Source organism: Amblyomma americanum, chromosome 11 (assembly GCF_052857255.1).
Source record: "Amblyomma americanum isolate KBUSLIRL-KWMA chromosome 11, ASM5285725v1, whole genome shotgun sequence".
Taxonomy (NCBI): Eukaryota; Metazoa; Arthropoda; class Arachnida; order Ixodida; family Ixodidae; genus Amblyomma; species Amblyomma americanum.
The window spans coordinates 79,648,149-79,667,643 of NC_135507.1; the positions used below are offsets into that span (position 1 = coordinate 79,648,149).

Genomic DNA, 19,495 nt, shown 5'->3' on the forward strand with positions numbered 1-19,495 from the left:
AACAGATGGTTCTGTATGTTGACGCGTCCAAGTACAGAACGAAGGAAAACGCTAGGGCGGTAGCAGTAGTGAACGCCAATGGGAAGATAATTACTGGTGCATCAGTGCGCACAAGGACAACACAAGCAGCGGAAGAGATCGCCATAGCTCTAGCCCTGACTGAAGCCCATCGGCAGGGACTGAGTTACTGGATAGCGACGGATTCTCAGGCTGCAGCGAGGGCATACAGAGATGGCAGGATCGGCCAAAAAGCCGCGAGGATTCTCTTCGCACAAAACCAACACAGACATGGATCAAACAACACACACATTCAACACACCATCATTTGGGTCCCTGACACTGGGGTTGAGGGAAATCTCATGGCAGACACCGTTGTCCGAGGGTTCACGAACCGGAGGGCGGGTTTGCCGGTCGAACCCTTCAGCACGCCAGAATCGTACGGGGAGGCAATGAAGGCGTTGTTGGGAGCGCGCAAGAAGTACTCGGCTCCGGCGGATATCCTCAACAGAGAGCAGGCCACCACGCTCAGAAGACTACAAACAGACACCTACCCAAGCAGAGCCATGTATCATAAAATGTGGCCGAACAGATATGCGAAAGAGTGCGTGTGGTGTCGGGGCTACGCCACAACGTACCACGCCACCTGGGGCTGTGAAAAAAGCCCTTTACTACCAAAGATAAATAGCCCTAGTCTAGAGCAGTGGGAGGCCCTCCTGGCTGACTCCGACCCGAGCACACAGCTTATGCTGGTGACGAGGGCCAAGGCAGCGGCGGAGGCCAACGGGATCCTGGACTAGGGAATACCGACCACTGCAGCTCCACTTCTATCTATCCCCAACACCCTACTCCCTTACTCTTCCTTCTGTGAAAATAAATGTTTTTACTACTACTACTACTTACCGCACCAAGAGCTCGAGCAAAAAAGAAACGCAGAAATCTTTTCCGAATACAGCCCAAGCAAGTAAAAAGGAAAGAAAAAGCTCAGGTCTGTCCAAGTTCTGATTAGAAACCTGGGCGCACGAACACAGACAACTAAGAGGCTGGTGGTTGAGAGTGTAGTAGTGACTAAATATTCTGACGCCAGATGGAGCCACATCGCGCTAGATAAATTTGACGCGAATTTCAAACCCCCACAGAAAATACATAACACAACTTTAAGAGCCTGTAAAAGGCAAATACTAGACTCGATATGAATGAAAATTGCGGCTTGACAATCAAGACAGAACAAGAGAGGAAATCTTGTGGACGATATTTTGATATTTGGCTTAGTTTTTTCACGAGATGACATAAAGACCGACATATCTAAAAAGTGCAAATTTTCTGTATATTTATCTCTGATTTGAAAAAAAAATGAAACTTAAAAAATAATATCTGTCTGCAACATTTCCTTCATCCATTAATGGAGAAAACGCTGCCACAGACTTTATCAAAATCGAGCCATTTTTAGACCCGCTACAGCTTCTGAAATTTCCCATGTATTTCCTAAGGACACTGTCACTGGCAAACCCTCTTCAGCGCAAGGACTTTGCAGACGACGGCGCGGCAAGTTTGTGGCAATGAGGGTTGCAAAGAATAGTTTGGGCTAGTGACGTAAGCTGATAGTTGTGAGAAACAGCCCTAACTGGATGAGATAGGAAAGAAGGAAGAAGTACATTTGGAAGTAATTTTAATTATTTATCTCGTACAGTCTGCTCTGTTTTACGTCTCTAGGATAATGAGCGCCTCATTTACTGATTCATAGGTTTTCTCGCAACCGAAAAGTAAACCACCATGAAGGATCAAAAACACCAAAAAATATGGGTCATGATATATATCAGAGATATCCACAAGTGCTTTGTCGCGTTAAAAGCGTGCCTGTCAACATAGTCATATCAAGAAGCGCAATTCAACTCTGCGGGATACGGTGACTAGTTGAAATACGAAAAATTCTGGCGCCTGCAATTTGCTGTAATTATATCAACCAGTTGTATAAAACGTCTAGTTCAATCGTAAAATTCACATACTCAACTCGACATAACCCAACTTCGAGCAGGGCTACGAAGTTTGCACACAACTAACCACCGCCCTCAACTCTGGCCTGATTTGCTTCGCCCGTTTAAAATATTAATGCAACGGCCATACTTTATTCCCTCGCTATTGTTCCCACAAGGCAAGATAGGCGAGGATTTGCCAGTTTTTATACTCACATTTCCGACATTAAACGCTCCAACTTATACATTTACGGACGGGTGCACCTGTGCGATGTGCACCCAGCTGTCTTCGTAAATCAACTTGTAAACAGTTGCACACAGTTTTGCGCAATCATCAGGTGAGACTCACATGATGCACCCGACGGCCCAGATGTCCGCTGCGTAGCTGTAGCCCTTCTGGGTCAGCATCTCCGGGGCCATGTAGTTGGTGGTACCGCAGATGGACCTCTTGAGTTGCCACAAGTAGGGGACGCGGGTGGCGAGTCCGAAGACGGCCACCTTGAGTTGCGAGTACTTGGTGAGGAGCAGGTTTCCGGGCTTCAGGTCTCGGTGGATTACGTGCTCCTGCACCAGGTACTCGCAGGCGCGGAGCAGCTTGCGCATTAAATACCGCACCTCTGATTCGGACCGCCACCCTCTGGGCCGGTGCATCTCCTCCAGAGACTGGAAAATAAATGCGTTAATGAAGCTTGGGGAAGAACTTTGAAGGTCAGACACTAGAAAGAACATGACAAAAACAAATCGGATTCCTTCAGGTTTTAGACTGGGACATGACGACTTTGGCGCACTCCAGTCTGGAGAAGGCTTAGTTCAGTTAATTGTTTTTCTTGCTGCAAGAAACAGTGCCCACATGAAGGCATCACAATATTAAAGGACCGTTTTGAAAGCAATAAAATCACTTTTAAATTTTGGCTATGCCTTAAATTATGATTGGAGAACGCGACGTGCCCTATCTCGATAAAATTGCCGAAAGAAATAAACAACCAAATACAGAATCGAGTAACCTAATCCAAGGTCGTCTAAATTATTCCGGAGGCCTCCGCTACAGCGTCCTTCATAGCCTGAGTTGTTTTGGGACCATGAGCACAATTAAACGAAATAAAAACGAACCTCGAGAACATTAGGAACGTTTTCCAATAAATACAAAGAAAATAAGTGGAAACGGGAACCACAGAGGAGCCGGAATGTTAACACACCTGTGTTGTGCACAGCTCCAAGTTGATGTTGACGTTCTTGGCGTCCTCAAAGTGGCCGTGGAAGCGAACGACGTTCTCGTGGCACAGGGTACTGTGGATGTTGATTTCCTCTTCGAGCTGTAGACAAAAAATTAATTTGTAATCTCGCAAAAGGTTGTATTAAGCGTAAGCAAAATAAGCAAAAGTGGTTGACTTAAGCCGCTGGTAGTTATAATTATGAACCCTTACGATGAAAATGAAAAAAAAACCCTGCGATGGCAAAGACAATCGGCCACTAGAACGAAATCTTGCAACATACGGCTCTACTAATATATGTTTACCGGAATGAGGTGTAAGTTTTGTCCTCTGCTTGTGACCCTCCTCTTCAGATAGAAAGGTCCACGAAAATTTGCAGTCTCCTTAGGTTAAGCCATGAAAGGACAAAGCTGTTACTTTTGACGAAAATGGAGGTTAGATAAGTTTTAGAAAAAGCCAGAAATCGACACACAGTAGCCATAATCTATAAGAACCCACCATCCATATCTAATACATTTGCTCCTATCGCGATAGTCACTGTTCTGTGATGTTGACGCGTCTTTCAAGCGTCCCTAGAAGTGACCATTGGATCATATGAGACCGGACCTCACCATATCAGCGAAAATGGTTCGGTTGTTCTCCACTCATGCTTGAAGGCGCTAGCAGCATGACTGAACTAGTGTTCCTAGATATGCTCCCACAGGGAGGAGAGTTGCGCGACTGTTTTCCTCGCACCGCTCGTAACGCTATTCGCGGAGCGGCAATCACGTGATCACGCTGACGTATTTTGTTCCAAACCGTGTCTGATCATGCAAAACACATGAGCCGGAGGGGGACAGCCACTCCCATCTTGAGCAGAGTCTCCTTTGTTATCCGACTGAGGGGGTATTGTGAAGTCCCGACTGGGAAGAGGATGGATGCTTCTATACGGCCTTCTCATGAGGCGCCTGCCACACGAGAAGCAGCTTTCCAGCAGAGCTTGGAACAAAATGGCGGACTTTCGCGTAACTCTGCTCCCTGCGGGAGCATATAGAGGAACACTAGACTGAACAACAGTGACCAATTAGAGATCACTAACTGGACTCGAAATCGAAAGTGGATAATGTATCATAATAGAATACGGCCGCAAGGCGCAATTCCGCGAAACGTTTGGGTTTGGAACTTGCTGGCTTTGACGACTCGTCATTTTGACGAAAACGAGGGCAGGGCAAACATTGTTGGAAGGCGAGGGTGGGGAGACAACAGCCAATCAGCGATCACGCGAGCTTTGTTTTGACTTCGCTAGATGGCGCAACTCATTTTGAACTTGCGCGCGAATCCTATGCTGCATCACGACCTTCGTTACTTTCGTTTTCATGTGATTCGGAGCGTGTGCCCGCCTCGCTACACCGGCGTCGCCAGAAAAAATGGGTGGGGTTCAACATGGCTTGAACTTTGTTATACGAGTGAAAGATCTGTTAAGCATGGTCTCCACTGTGTCAAATAAAATGTCAACGTGAGGTACCCAATAGGCATGTGATCCCATGGTCATAATACTAGAGCATGGGACATACCACCGAGCAGTGAACTTCGGTTTGACCTCGTGAGGCATTAAAGGTCATTGCCTCATCGACATCGAAACGGGATGTTGTACCCCGAGGGGTAGAGCCCGCGGTCTAAAAGCCACAAAAGCATTTTTTTACCTCAGCGTCTAATTAAGGAAATTTCTACAAAAAAAGAAAGAGAATAGACGAAGCCCAGTGATATAGGAACTCACATATTGCCAGAGAATGTCCGATGTAAGATGCTTCTTGGGGATGATTTTGCCTGCGTACACCATGTTCGCCTTTTTGTCCACGAACTCGTAGACGTACGCAAATCCGCCCTGAAAAAGTAATGCCAGCCTTGTTGCATGGACATACAAATGAGGGGCGAATGCTGTGGCACTGTGTGACTGAAACACTCCGGCAGTGGATTCCTTCCCTCGAGGGAGAAATCGGCTTTATGCCGAAGTGCTCAAATTAGACCGGAGCATGAAATTCATGGCATCTGGGACGAATACAAGCTGAAAGCAGGTATGTTTAAAAGGTATGATTCAAAGGTATGTTTCTAATGTAGATGCCTGTTATTGCCACAGAAATGCGTGTATATTAGCGGACGTCAGAAAAGAGGAGAATCGCATTAACAAATAAACTGAGCAGTATGACTTTAAAATGACCACTTTACACAATAACACCACATCTGTAACCGAGTTATCCCGGTTTTACACAGTCGTAGTCGTGCGGTCCACATGACGAGCTACCCTGAGTCCGCCTCCGAAACGAGAAACTCGCCGCGGTGGCTCTTTGGTTATAGCGCCCTTCTGCGGAGCCGGGGTACGCGGGTACGAATCCGGCTGCAGCAGCCGCGTTTCAATCGAGGCGGAACGCAAACAGCGAACATGTGCTGAGCGACGTCGGTGCCTGTTAAAGATTCCTGAAAAAACTGTTCACCCTCTTTGCCTTAGCCTCCTTGCCTTTAAGAACAGCAAGATTCAGAATAAGCCAAGTCTATCCTCTAACCAATACGGGTCCCAAAAGGTACAAATTATTCCGGTGCTGTACACTAACACACCCCTATCTTCTTTTAGTCCCTTTCCTCACGGCGCTCTTCAGGTTAACCGGTCTCTTAGTACAAAACCTTGCTTTGCATAAAGATACATTGTCCAACTGTTTTATGATCGTTTGACTTAAGAGTTGCGGTAACGATCTTGGTTGATAAAAGCCACCCGCAGTCTGGACTCCCAACGAGAAAGCAACCGTATTCTGACTACTACAAGAGCCGTCTTCACCAAAAGGAATCAAACAACTAGATTTGATTGTCAGCGGTAGAGTGGAGACATTACGGTACCGCTCAAGTCTAAAACGTCTCGAAAGGTAGGCCTAACGGCTACATGCCTATGGTGTTTGACCTCACAAATTACACAATTTTTAAAGATATGCTTTTTGAGTTAGAAGACCGCTTTTATAGGCATAACACTATATACGCGGTATGAAAACTAAGCATAATTTTGACAGATTTTCCTGTCTGCTGGTTGGGTTTGAAGACTTATAAGAAACTGCACATCTCCAACCAAAAATTTAATTTTAACCCAACGTTTCGAAGCCGACTAGGCTCCTTCATCAGGGGTGACTGAGGACAGTAGCTAGCGTCTTTAAGAGGGTTCACAAGAGGCAGTGTCCATAGGAGATATATTCTGAGAACTTTCAGAAGCTCTAGCGTGTCTTAATATGGCTCGATTTTCATGAGGTCTGTGGCAGCGTTTTCTTTTTTACTGGATAGAGGAAATGTTGTGTCGTGATATTATTTTTTAAGTTTTTTTTTTTACAAATCAGAGATAAATATTCAGAAACATAGCACTTTTAGAAATGTCAGGTTTTTATGTCGTCTCGTGAAAAAACTAAGCCAGATATCAGAATTTCGTCCGCAAAATTTCCTCCCATTTTTATTTTTGATTCTCCAGCCACAATTTTTATCCATATCCAGCGTAGTGTTTGCGTTTTAGAGGCTCTGAAAGTTTTGTATGTATTTACTGCGGACATTTGAAATTGGCGCTAAACTTAACTAGCGATACGTGGCTCCATCTGGCTTCCGAATACTTTGTCGCTACTACACTCTACCACTAACCCCTTGGTTGTCTGTGTTCATGTACCCAGGGTTTTACTGAGAACTTGCACGGACTTGAGCTGTTTCTCTCCTATTTTCTAGCTTGGGCTGTATTCGGAAAGCGAGTTCTGTTTTTCTTTTTTTGCTCCAGATTGTGGAGCGGAAACGAAGTAGGTTGAAAGGCAACACCCAAAAGCGCCCCCCCCCCCCCCCCGGCAGCCACACAATAAGGTTTGTTAGCACCAAAACACAGGAAGGGGGCTCCCTATTCAGGAAAGTGCAGGAGAACAGCATTGTTACTTGCCCTAGGTAGGGGCGCGGTAACCCAGGTGGCGATATAAGTGAAGAATGCAGGTGCAAATATTACTCATAGGAGGCCATCGAGCCAATTTCGGCGCTTACATCAACCCAACATGACCTGGTTATTAAGTTATCGCGCCGAAAATCGGTACTGGGTTCATATAAACGCGCGCCAAGTCGGGTCCAGACAACTCCGCCACAAGGGGCACGTTGACTGAACTCGACCCTGACCCGGTGTGCTTGTAAACGTTATCGAGTCGTAAAGTGGGGTTAGGGGGGGGGGGGGGGGGATGATAAATGCGCGCTTGCTTTTCACGTGCGCCGTCGCGCCTCCGATACAGCGATCGCGTGCCTCAATCTTGGAGGCTGCTACTGCTTGCTCGAAGCTTGGTTTCGCTACAGTTGAACCAGTTTCGAATCGCTAAAATCGAATTCATTAAGCACGCACTGGTTGAGTTGGATTGACCATGCTGAACCCGACCCCTGAATCGACCCGACGCTCTCGGGTTCATGTAAAGAGGGCTAATGGGGCAGACTGATTGTCATGACGTAGCCATTAACCTCCTTTCATCGAGGCACTTGCCAATCATCTGCGATTTCATGCTATATTCGCGGTAAACTATCTATGACTGTGCAACAGCCCACATCAAGAGGAGAAAGGACCGCCTCCTTCCTTTTCCTGCTCAGCCTCAGCTGCACTGCAACTGCGACGTCTGGAGAACCGGTCAAAGCCAACGTTGGCCTCTGCAGGCCAGTGCAACCAGAATGTGTCGGATCGGCATCGAAAATATCGGTTCTCTAACGAATCTTTGGTCGAGTGTCGCTCTGTTCTCTCTAGTTCTCCTCCCGACCAGACATAACTCAGCCCAAATGTTCACGTTATCAGTGCAAGAACTGTCGACTGTAAGCGTCGGTACACCCTGTCGGCAGAATAGAGCTCGCGGGTTTCCGAGCCCCCCACTCCAGAATAGACATCTCCGTAGTGTAAATAACATGATTTCAAAAGTTCGTGGCCTGGCGGGGAAAATCATCCAGCTTTCCTTCTGAACCGGTTTCGCATGTGGCAAGCGTTCCCCAACCATTCTTCTTCTCAAGGTGTATTGTTGGGCAAGTTCGTGAGACATTCTGTAGGAAAACAACGCTCATGTCTGTCTGTGATTCTTGTCCAGTGTTTTTTGGCGCTGTTTTCCTACAGAATCTGTCTTCCCGCAATTAAAATACTCCCCGGTATGCGCCACACCTAGTCGTACCTCCTGCACTACGTTTCCAAAAGTCGCATATTTCAATCAGAAAAAAAGCTCGGAAGGGCCGCTATATAAATACATATAGAAAATATATAATACATAAGAACACAAAATATATTAAAAACACAGAAAAGCAGGGCGCATAATGAGACTTTCCCAGAAACCATAGTAGGTATGGAATTTTCGCTTTCAAACCTGTGACGTCATGAGAATTCAAGCGTGCTGCCGTTTTTATGTACAGAAATAGCGCACGCGTTTGGCGTGGTCGGCGCCCATGTTTTCTTCTATTCAATTGCAATTTTTATTATTTTTAAAAATGATCCCCTAACACCAACTATGTCCAGAACATTTGGAAGTCGCTTTAGCAATGTCGGATTTTGCGTTCAAAGTCACCACGAATAGCAACAGGGCGATCGCAGCGCTTTTGAAAACCACACATCTCACTCTTTTACCGAACTTTTATTTGTTCCGCTCTGAAATTATAAGCAGTGAATGAGACATTGAAACGAAGTACTTCAGCAGTAATTAAGTTACTGAAGTGAGTATGGTTCATAAACAAACTGAAGAATTCGGCGACCCCAATGGCAACAAACCTGCTCGGTGGTCATCGAAGTGAGACCCTCCAAATGACGCGATAAAACAAGTATAACAGTCCAGGATAATGCCGAAAAAGTTTCGCCTGGCTGCAATCCTTCCAGATAACGCTGATTGCATCTAGCATAACAAAGTGATATTCTCGGGCGCCAACGGTTTTGAACTCGGACAAACAAATAGTACAACAGCTTCGCAGCATTACTTCTCCCAAAGAAGCGTCGGCCGGATGCTTAAACGAAAATGCGTCGTCGAATCAGCGTCCACACTCGTACACGGTCACGAGGCTTGTATAGCGTGGGGCGACGGAGGAATACGCGGTATACAGAATAGCCAGCCGAAGTGAAGGTGTTCCCAAGGTGTGCCAAAAGATGACTCACACTTATCTGTTCTGGCTAGGCGAAACCAAAACTGCTTCTAACTACAGGCTGTATACCCCACCCTACTATGGTGTATGAATTTTCGGAGAAAAGATGCCAGGGAGCTTAGGGAAACCTAAACCGGAAAACGTACTTTTCCTTGTGGCAGCTCAGTTGTGGGTTACTGGATGAACGTCCATTTTCTGACCACCACCCCTTGAGAGGGTTTATTCGCTTGTGCTTCTGTCTGCCAGTTTGGGTAGGATATACACAGAAAGTTGTCGGCCTTAGTTTTTGTTCGCGGAAAAACTAACACTTACGTGTCGCGGTAGAATTTATACACCTGGAGAGGAAATAGAAGTCCCTCGTTTTAGTGGTACTTAAGTGCTACCATCTATCGACAGAAAATTTTAAATCTGATGTGCCTCGTAATTGGTGAGCCCTCTTAAGTATGGAGGGGGTCATTGGAACGAAAGCCTTGGGGGAGTGGGAGAAAGGGGGGGGGGGGCTAAGGCTGTAAGTCACGTCGCACAGGTTTGCTTTTGTGCGGTCTTTGTTTTTCGGTGTTGACCACCTTGCCAGCTGCTAACCCCGACCACAGGGTTGCCCAAGGGACACCCCTCAATGCCTGCCAGACAAGAGGATCACCAGACGGCAGAGGTCCCTCCTCCTCCGGCTCCGCATCGGATGTTCTTGGACCGGGGCTAGGCTCCATCGCAAGGGTTTGGCCCTCACGGCAGACTGCTCCCGCTGCGGCCAAACGGAGGAGACCACCGATCACCTCCTCCTCGATTGCCCCGCCTTTGCCATCCACCAGGCAAAGCTGGCTGCATGCTACAGGGACCTGAGCCTTCCATCCGACTCGACCAGTGCCCCCCTCTACCCCACCGGCCCCAACGCTTCCAAGGCGCTCCGGTCTCTTCTCGCCTTCCTGGAGGAAATGGGCCTGGACGGCTATTGCTAGTCTAAGGCAGCTGACTGATACGACTGCGTCGCCCGCATCTTTATACTCCCCTTTTCGTCTGAAACTCTACCTATCCTTCTCCTCTCTATCTTATAAAAAACTGCACCACTGCAACCAAAAATTTTAACTTTAACCCAACGTTTCGAAGCCGACTCGGCTCCTTTATCAGGGGTGTCTGAGTGCAGTAGCTAGCATCTTTTAAGTATGGAGGGGGGGGGGGGGGGGTGTCAAAGGAACGACCGCTGTGACGCGAAAGGCGCAGAGGAGGGGGAGAGGGGGTTTAGGCTTTTAGTCACGCTGGCGCACTGCAGGGAGGTGGTGACTAACAGCCTAAACCCCTCTCCCCCTCGCCCGCGCCTTACGCGTCACAGCTCTCGTTGCTTTAACATCCCCCCCCCCCCCCTCAATACTTCATAGACACTAGCGACTGCCCTCAGTCACCCCTGATGAATGAGCCGAGTTGGCTTCGAAACGTTGGGTTAAAGTTAAAATTTTTGGTTGGAGTTGTGCAGTTTATTATAAGTCTTCAAACCCAACCAGACAGGCAAATCTGTCGAAATGTTTAGTTTGCAATCCTCTTTATCTGCACGCCGGCAGTGATGGTGGTCCGATAACATCAGTCGCAGGCCCGTGCACTTTCCTTTCCTCGTCCCCTTTTATCCACTTACTACTACTACCACCCTGAACAACAACCGCAAAAAAGCAAACCTGCCCCCAGTATTAGCCCAGGGACTTCCCTCTTCAACTCAACGAAAAAAGTCGCCAATGACCCCCTCCCCACTGTGCAACGTGACTAACAGCATTAACCCGGACTGCAGCGACGGCACGTGGACAGCACACGGACGGCAGCGACGGTGGTGAACGGACGCCCCCTTATCTGTTTTGTTTTCGCCTTACAGATTTCAACGACGAACCTTGCTGCGCTGGCCTCAAGACAGCACTAAGTGTGACGTCACAGACTATTGCGCCCCCGCGCTTCTACCGGCCGAGCTGTAAACGGGTCACACGGACGGCAGCAACGGTGGTGATCGGACGCCCCCTTATCTGTTTTGTTTTCGCCTTACAGGTGGGTTACCCCTGACTGCCTGCTGCCATAGTGCGCTGCCTTGTTCTGACCTGAAGGCGTGCCATTCCAGTGTGCCTTTCCGACGCTCAGCTTCCGTGAATTACTTGCATCTGCAGATTTCAACGACGAACCTTGCTGCGCTGGCCTCAAGACAGCACTAAGTGTGACGTCACAGACTTTTGCGCCCCCGCGCTTCTACCGGCCGAGCTGTAAACGTGTCACACGGACGGCAGCGACGGTGGTGATCGGACGCCCCCTTATCTGCTTTGTTTTCGCCTTACAGGTTGGTGAAAAACCTACTTTTCTACTTGCCATTTTTTTCTTTCACCACCACTGCTGCCGTGTTGCTCGCTGCTGCCTTGTTGCTTGCCGCTGCCTTGTTGCTCGCTGCTGCCTTGTTTTCTACCGTGCTATCAGTTGTAGTGTTAGGAGAAAGATTTTCCGAATTTAAGCCTGTATGCTGCAAAAGCTATACCAAGGCTAACATGCCGGAGACATGCCCTTTCTGCGAAGAATGTCTGCCAAATGACGGACTCGCCATCAAGTGCGCCGAATGTGAGTACACCTACCATCTTGGCAATTGCTCTGGTGTTTCTGCGTCACCATATAAGGTAAAAGGCGAGAAAGGTCGCAAAACGTGGCGATGTCCAGACTGTCGCAAAACAAACGCAGGAAGCTCGGACACACCCAGTACGCAACCTGACCTTGCTGTCTGTTTAGCAGGCATATGTCAAAAACTTGATGCTCTTGCTGGCCTGCCTGACCAAGTCGATGAAGTGAAGAAGTCTATTGAACTAATGTCAAAAAATACGATGATATACTTGAGCAACAGGTAAAACATGAGAAAGAGATCTGTACCTTAAAGAAACGTGTCAGTGCGATTGAGACCAGAGTCGACGCTGATGATGTTGAGTCTTTGAAAATGACTGTAAACAACCTTGAGTGGCGAAACAGAAAGCTGAACCTTGAGGTGCACGGCATACCGGTGACAAATGATGAGAATCTGGTGGAAAAGGTAAATGACGTAGCAAAATCTGTGGATTTGCCAGAGCTTACTTTGAATGACGTCGATGTTGTGCACAGACCTCCTTCAAAGCCAGGAAAGGTGCCTGGGATCATTGTACGGTTTTCAAAGCTCTCAACTCGTGACATGTGGTTTCAGAAGCGTACAGATTTAAGAGATGCTCACTCGGATGTATCTGTCAGCGAAAACATGACGCGTCAAAGCCGTGAGCTGTGGCGCTATGCAAAGGCTTGGGCAGGCGAAAATGATTACCAGTACGCTTGGCACCGGAATGGGAAAGTGTTCGTTAGAAGGAAACAACATGATCCTGCGATTGTCATTCATTGTCCAGCAGATTTGGACCAGTTGCAAAGCCAGTAATGTGTGGCAATACGCGGCACTCTTTTTCCAATGGCTCTTTCTACTGATCTAGTTAATCTTTCTGACATCAATAGTTTCATTAAGCCTGATAATCTTCATTGTTGCTCTGGCATTCATGTTAATCTCAATCTGGTAGAAATAAGCAAGAAGAACTTGACTGTTTTTTCAGAGAAGTGGAAACTTGTTTCAATGTTATGTTTTCTGAAACGTGGTTTACTTGTGAAGGTGACGACTATGTGATTCCGACATACAAGTGTTTCTATATGAACCGATCCATAAGAAGGGGAGGTGGTGTTTCAATGTTAGTTTCGAATCTAATGAAATGAGAAACGTTGCCTGAATTTTGTTGTATTACACCCCATTACGAAGTCCTGGCAGTCAAGTCTGGCACAAGGATATTTTGTGTCTGCTATCGTCCACCGGGTAGCAGTTCTGCTGAGCTCTTTTTATTTCTTGATTCATTCCTATGATTTGTTAACATGAACCAATATGAGTTAATTTTAGGTGGCGATTTTAACATTGACATGCTGGCCAACAATAACACAACAATCGAGTTCAATACTTTACTTAACGTTCACTCCTGTGTAAATGTCATTATGTCACCTACACGGATTACGACAGAATCATAAACACTTTTAGATCTTTCCATAACAAACTCCAAAACAGAAAGCTTGAAATCAGGCACCATTGCTTATGCTCTGAGTGATCATATGCCAATATTCATATCTGTTAATCTCGCTCCGAATTCTCAACGACAACCCGACCAAATGTCTTTTTATCGTGTTATAAATCATCACACGTTATGCGAGTTCAAGGAACGCTTATCTATTTTTAACTGGGAACATGTTTTTGAGGAAAGCGACCCTGACGAAGCATACGAAAATTTTTTAGTGATTTTTACTGACATTTATAATGCTTCCTTTCCGCTGAAGAAATTCTCCCAGTCAAAGAAAAGTAAGAAACCATGGGTCGACGAGGACATGTTGCAGTTGATAAGAAAACGAGATAAACTTTACAGACTGTTTTTACAAAGTAGATGTCCTGAAGCGCTGAAAACATTCAAAAAATTTTGGAACTTCGTCTCAAAGCAACTTCGCGTCGCTAAAAAGCAATATATTTATAACCGATTTAATTCAACTGGTGGACAGTCTGAAAAAGTTTGGAAGGTTTTAAAATCTATCTTAAGTAATTCTTCCGCACCGACCACAAAAATAATTCATGAAGGGATTGAATTAAAAGGTTCTGATCTAGCAGATGCCTGTAATGACTATTTCCTTTCCTTTGATGACACGTCAAGCGGCGACGTAAATCTGTTCTATATGAGTGCCCGAAATGGTGAAACAATATTTCTAACACCGGTTACAGTAAATGAAGTAATTACAGAATTTTTAGCGCTTAATAATAGTAAAGCCACAGAGGCGTCAGGTTTTCAGATACAGCCCATAAAATTTACCATCGACATTCTTGCACCTTGCCTCACCCATATCTTCAACCTATCCTTGGTTTCCGGCGTTTTTCGGCGTCTTATGCAAAGGGCAAAAGTGACAGTAGTGTATAAAAAAGGAAACCAAAATGAAATGGAAACTATCGCCCGATATCAATCTTACCTGTGTTTTCTAAAGGCCTCGAAAAAGTTATTCTTAAACGGCTATCCTGCTTCACTGAAAGATGTAACATTATCACTACCGCTCAATATGGGTATCGTAAAAATAGATCGACTGAGTTAGCTCTCCTTGCTCAGAAAGAATTCATACTAAAACATTTTGAAGCAAAAAATATGGTACTTGGATTATTTTTAGATTTTTCAAAGGCGTTTGACTTTGTTAATCACTCTGTGCTGCTCAAAAAATTAGATCACTACGGCATTAGAGGCATAGCCCATATGCTGATTTCCTCATACTTGCGACATAGATCTCAGTTTGTTAGTATTGCCGGTGAATGCTCCCAGTTGAAAGCGGTAGCTTCTGGTGTTCCACAAGAGAGCATTCTGGGTCCGTTTCTTTTTGTTCTCTATATCAATGATATTGTTCGCATCGATAGCACTGCTAAGTACATAATTTACGCAGATGACACTAGTCTTTTTTTTTCGGGTACTTCAACGGTTGATCTCGCAAATCGGGCTAATAAAACCTTAAAAGAAATAAATACTTGGACTGCTGATAATCACTTAAGAATTAACGTTAGTAAAACTGCAGCCGTTATGTTTCATCCACGTCACAAACACTTTGAACTTCCTCTAATTGAATTAAACAATACCAGAATAGAATTTGTGCAGACTGTGAAAACTCTAGGCGTTTACTTTGCAGCAGATATGTCGTGGAATGACCATATTAATTACGTCGTTAAGAAACTTTCCTGAACAGTTGGTATCATGCGCCGCCATTGCTTTAATTTTCCTACGTCAGTCAACATGTTACTTTATCACTCTTTGTTCTCTTCCATAGCCAACTACGGATGTATGGTGGGGCCAACAACAACAGCCGAAAATATTAACAAACTCACAGTCTTACAAAAATGTATTATACGCATTGCATGTAAAGCCCCGTATTTCTTGCACACTGCGAGCCTTTTCCACCGACACAACGTTATTCCAATGAAATCCATGTATAATTATAGGCTGTGCCATAAATATAAACTCGCCATAATGAAAAATGATGACCCCTTACTTACACTTGCTGGGTTAGAGCAAAGCAGAACTGTGTATGATACCCGCGCAGCAGAGCTTTGGAATGTTAAGAAATGCCGCACAAACTATGGTAAACAAATGTTGCAGCATACTTTACCGACACTTCTGAACCAGTTGTACTGCCACAAGAATCTTGATGTCTCCAATATTTCTCTGAAAGAATTGCCCCAATTGTTCCTGTAGTTCTTTTTTCTTGCTATTACCATTTTGAGTGCATGTGTCAATTTTGCTGTCCCTTATTATCTCCTCTCTGCGTTTGCCTTTATAGGCTATTGGACCTAAAGTAGTTCTTTTTTCCTTTACATGCAGAATGTACTGCGTACTGAACGTACATGTGTCGTTCTATGTACTGAACATACGTGATTTTTTTCCCTTATATTTTGTTGTCCTTTTCTACCGCCGTCAATGCTGCACTGTAAGAGGAAGCCAGGACCTTTCAAGCTGTCTATACATCTTTTTTCCTGGCTGTCCTCGCAACACCTAGTTGCGGAAATAAACCTTCAACCCCCCCCCCCTTCCCCCACGCCTTTCGCATCACAGATTTCGTTCCTCTGACCCCCTCCTCCCCTCCATACTTAAAGACGCTAGCTACTGCAGTCACCCCTGATGAAGGAGTCGAGTCGGCGTCGAAACGTGTTAAGAATAATCTTTTTTGTTGGAGATGCGCAGTTTATTATATGTAAGCGGTCTACTACGCCCGAATACTGCAAAGAAGTCCTAACCAGCAGTCTGGTTAACTAATATTGAATGGATAACTCTTTATTTAATATCGCAAACCTCTGATGTTATCGAGAGTAGTGTAGCCCTCCATAACTAATCTAATTAGCAATTCTTAAAATTTTCACAAAAGCCGTTACCGTCGGCGCTGTGGCCCAACAAATTTTGGCTTTTTCAATAAGTTACGTGCACTGGAGAGGATGCTTTTCCTGCAAGCTTCTCGAAAATGTACGTGTTTGGGCAGGATGTAACCAAAATCTGTTCGACCAGAGCGCAGAAGGTCACCGCGTTATCGAAATTCCAAAACTGATATAGATAATGGTAAGGGTGGGCTACATGCCTCTCAATAATTACAGAACCTAACAGCAATAGTTAAAACGTACATACTATTGAGTTTTGGTTACCCAGCCTGCTTGTTCGCACATCTTAGCTCTATTCTGGCGTACTACACCGCTCACAATGCTATACCAAAAAAAAAGCGCCTTTCTAACACAAAACGCCTACTTTAAAAATTGTATAAAGTCGTGGGTGAAACACGCTGTATATAGAGCTTATGGTGCGCCATTCTTGCGACGTTACACTGCTAAGTTCATTGTCATGGTTACGCTTGCCAAAAACTGCACATTAACCACTCGCACAGCATATGAGCACTCAAAGCTTATTTGCGCTTTACCCGACGCACAAAGCGACAGCAGCAAATAATATTCTTGCTGTTTTCACGGGGTGTTGTTCTAATCAGGCTATGCTAAAAGGGTATCAGCACGTTCTGCTGTATAGAAATTAGCACACCCGTCGTTTAAGGAGACATACCTTGCCGAGAAACTTGCCGCGGCTGTATTCTCTCTGGGAATTCGTGTCGATGACGACGTGGGGGAATTCGTCGCTGGTCGTCGCAGAAGCCATCACGGAGAGGAAACGCGATCTCGACTCCACGCTTTCCACAGCTGCAATGCACACATCAGCACAGGCACCAGCGACTGAGCTCGACACTGCCGTTTCTGACCGGTGCGGGACGGTTTTTGAAAGGTAGCATCACGTGCATGAAAATAAGCACCGCTATTGTTTGGCGCCACTCGACACCGAGATCCAGGCAGTGGCCGCACCTAATCGGGTGTGACCCTCCTATTGTAGACGGCCTATTGTAGTCTATTGTAGGCGCCCCAGAAATCCCTTCCCTTATCTTGCTTCGGGAACAGGCCTTCTAGGCGCTTTAGGTCATCCATCATGCTGGACATATCTGGGGAATATAACTTTTTTTTAGGGATCTTACCACACCTTCACCAGAACGTGTTACAGCAGCAAAGGCTGACTCGTCACAGGGTTCGTGATAAGCTAGCATAGGCACTGTGAACAGCCCGTACTATCTCCGCCAGTGTCAGGTTTTTTCCTAGTCATGAATCGCGCTTGCCTGCTGTGGAGTTACGACAGAAAATTGCGTGCCCGAATATTAGTTCATCGTTTTCCATGCAGGTGTCGGCGTTTGCAGATGACTAAATTTATTTATTGTTAATTTCGCTTGGGTAAGTTTGTTGATAGTTTGAAAAGTACGTTCTTACGTCGTATGTGTTTCCTCCTTCGTCTTATTACGCAAGGACGTAGTTTTCAAATGTTGTATGACCCCGTGTTTTCGTGCGGTATCTGAGCCTCTATGTATTCTAGAAAATTTTCTATTAGCATAATCACGTAGTGCTAGACTGTGAAGCAAAACCAGGTTACACGCTGAGACTGTGAAGTATTCGTTTTCAGGTGTTGACTGCTCAGCTTAACAGGGTAGACAGTGAAAATTCTACACTAGAAGCGTGAGTGGATGCGCTGGAAAGGTATACCTGAAATAGGGAGACTGGGGACAACCGAATACTCAGGGAAAGCGTGGCAACTACCGACATTGTAAACGAAGATGGCGGACATGCCAGTGCAGAATGTGTGCACGGGATGGGCAATAGCTTTTGTAGCTTGGGCAAGTTAGAGAAAACAGGTCAGAAAACAGGAATCACGAGGAGCTGTGAAAAAGTGACTCATAAGGCAGACAGTGATAGCAAGGAGATTAACAGTGAAACGCCAACAAATGCGGTCAGTGTCAGAGCCAAGAGTCTGGGAAGGAACAAAGCCATAAAAGCGGTGGCACCAACAAGAAAAGGGACGAAAGTAAGTGAGCGGGAGGGAGTACACACGTGCTAATCTCCGGTGATTCCAACTTGAGCCACAGCGCCCGAACTATACTGGAGAGGGGGGGGGGGGGGGGAGGCGAGAGGCAGCGAGGATATTCCCGGAGAGGACAAGAAACCAGAGACGAAAATCCGCCATTTTCCTACGATTTCGGCTTGAAGCAATAGGGGAAAACTCGTCTGCTAGCCGGAACACTGGTTCAATGCAAACGCATGGAAGCATATCGCAGGCGATACCCGGATCCACGAGATCCGTACTCCGCCTTCCAAGTGCTCCGTTCCTGCTTGACAGCTGCTGTCATCTGTCGTTTGCGCATGCGCTGAAGGAGGTGGTGGCTTGATTTCAAGCAATGGAGATGCGGGCATGAGCATACCGCATATCAGCCGTGTGAAAGAGAATGTTGCAAGGCGTCGGCTGGTAAAAAGGCGCATTCACACGACGCACGGTCGGTCCGCGGCCTGCGCATCCCGTGTGCCCACCTCACTACAACTCACCTGCCGTCCGATGTTGCCAAGCGGATACGGCGGACCAAAAAAACACTCAACGCACCAAGCGAGCGGAAGTTGCTGCAACGCTTGTTAACAGGAAATAGAGGACGAGCTTCAGTCTGCTGCCTACTGACCCCGTCTCTCCAATTTATCCCTCCATCTCTCTGTACATCTGTACCCAACAGTGAATGAGCTCCAGTGGCATGCAACTCAAAAATAAATCGGCAATTGCCTCCCAAAAGGAGGTCCTCTTGTTGATGACATCTGGCGATTTCCGCCCTTGAATCATTCTCTCCCCCTCTCCGCTGACCGGTAACATTTGACCGGCTAATGCTAAATCGCAGGGGATGGAAATTGAATGGGCAGTAACTAGGAGTTAATAGGATTAATCGCGGCGTCATTTAAATCGGTCACAGTGATTTTTTTGTGTTACTTTAAGGGGGTTTGACGTCCCAAAGCGACTCAGGCTGTGAGGAACGCCGTAGTGAAGGGCTTGGGTCGTTTAACGTGCAATCACATCGCACAGCACACGGGGCTCTAGAATTTCGCCTCCGTCGAAATTTACCGTGGGAGAGACATTCACTGCAGCCGAAGCTATTATAGCAACCTTACTAGCAACCTTATGGAAACGTCGGGAAATGTGGGCTGATGGCCAGACGTAAAGCCCACAACTTCGTGACCCGCCGCTGAATCCTGCCGGGAAACACCCACTTGATATTTCTCTC

At 46.2% G+C, this 19,495-nt stretch overlaps 1 protein-coding gene across 1 annotated transcript in view; it reads right to left on the minus strand.

Annotated features, from left to right (window-relative positions):
- Positions 1 to 19,495, minus strand: part of LOC144109746 (serine/threonine-protein kinase PLK1-like) — a 63,006-nt gene that overhangs the window by 16,961 nt on the left and 26,550 nt on the right. The window contains exons 5-8 of the mRNA XM_077642541.1: positions 16,927 to 17,060; positions 4,938 to 5,045; positions 3,167 to 3,283; positions 2,320 to 2,633 (exon numbers count right to left, since the gene is read on the minus strand). Of these exons, the coding sequence (XP_077498667.1) occupies positions 2,320 to 2,633; positions 3,167 to 3,283; positions 4,938 to 5,045; positions 16,927 to 17,060 (673 nt within the window). The remainder of the gene's footprint in view (positions 1 to 2,319; positions 2,634 to 3,166; positions 3,284 to 4,937; positions 5,046 to 16,926; positions 17,061 to 19,495) is intronic.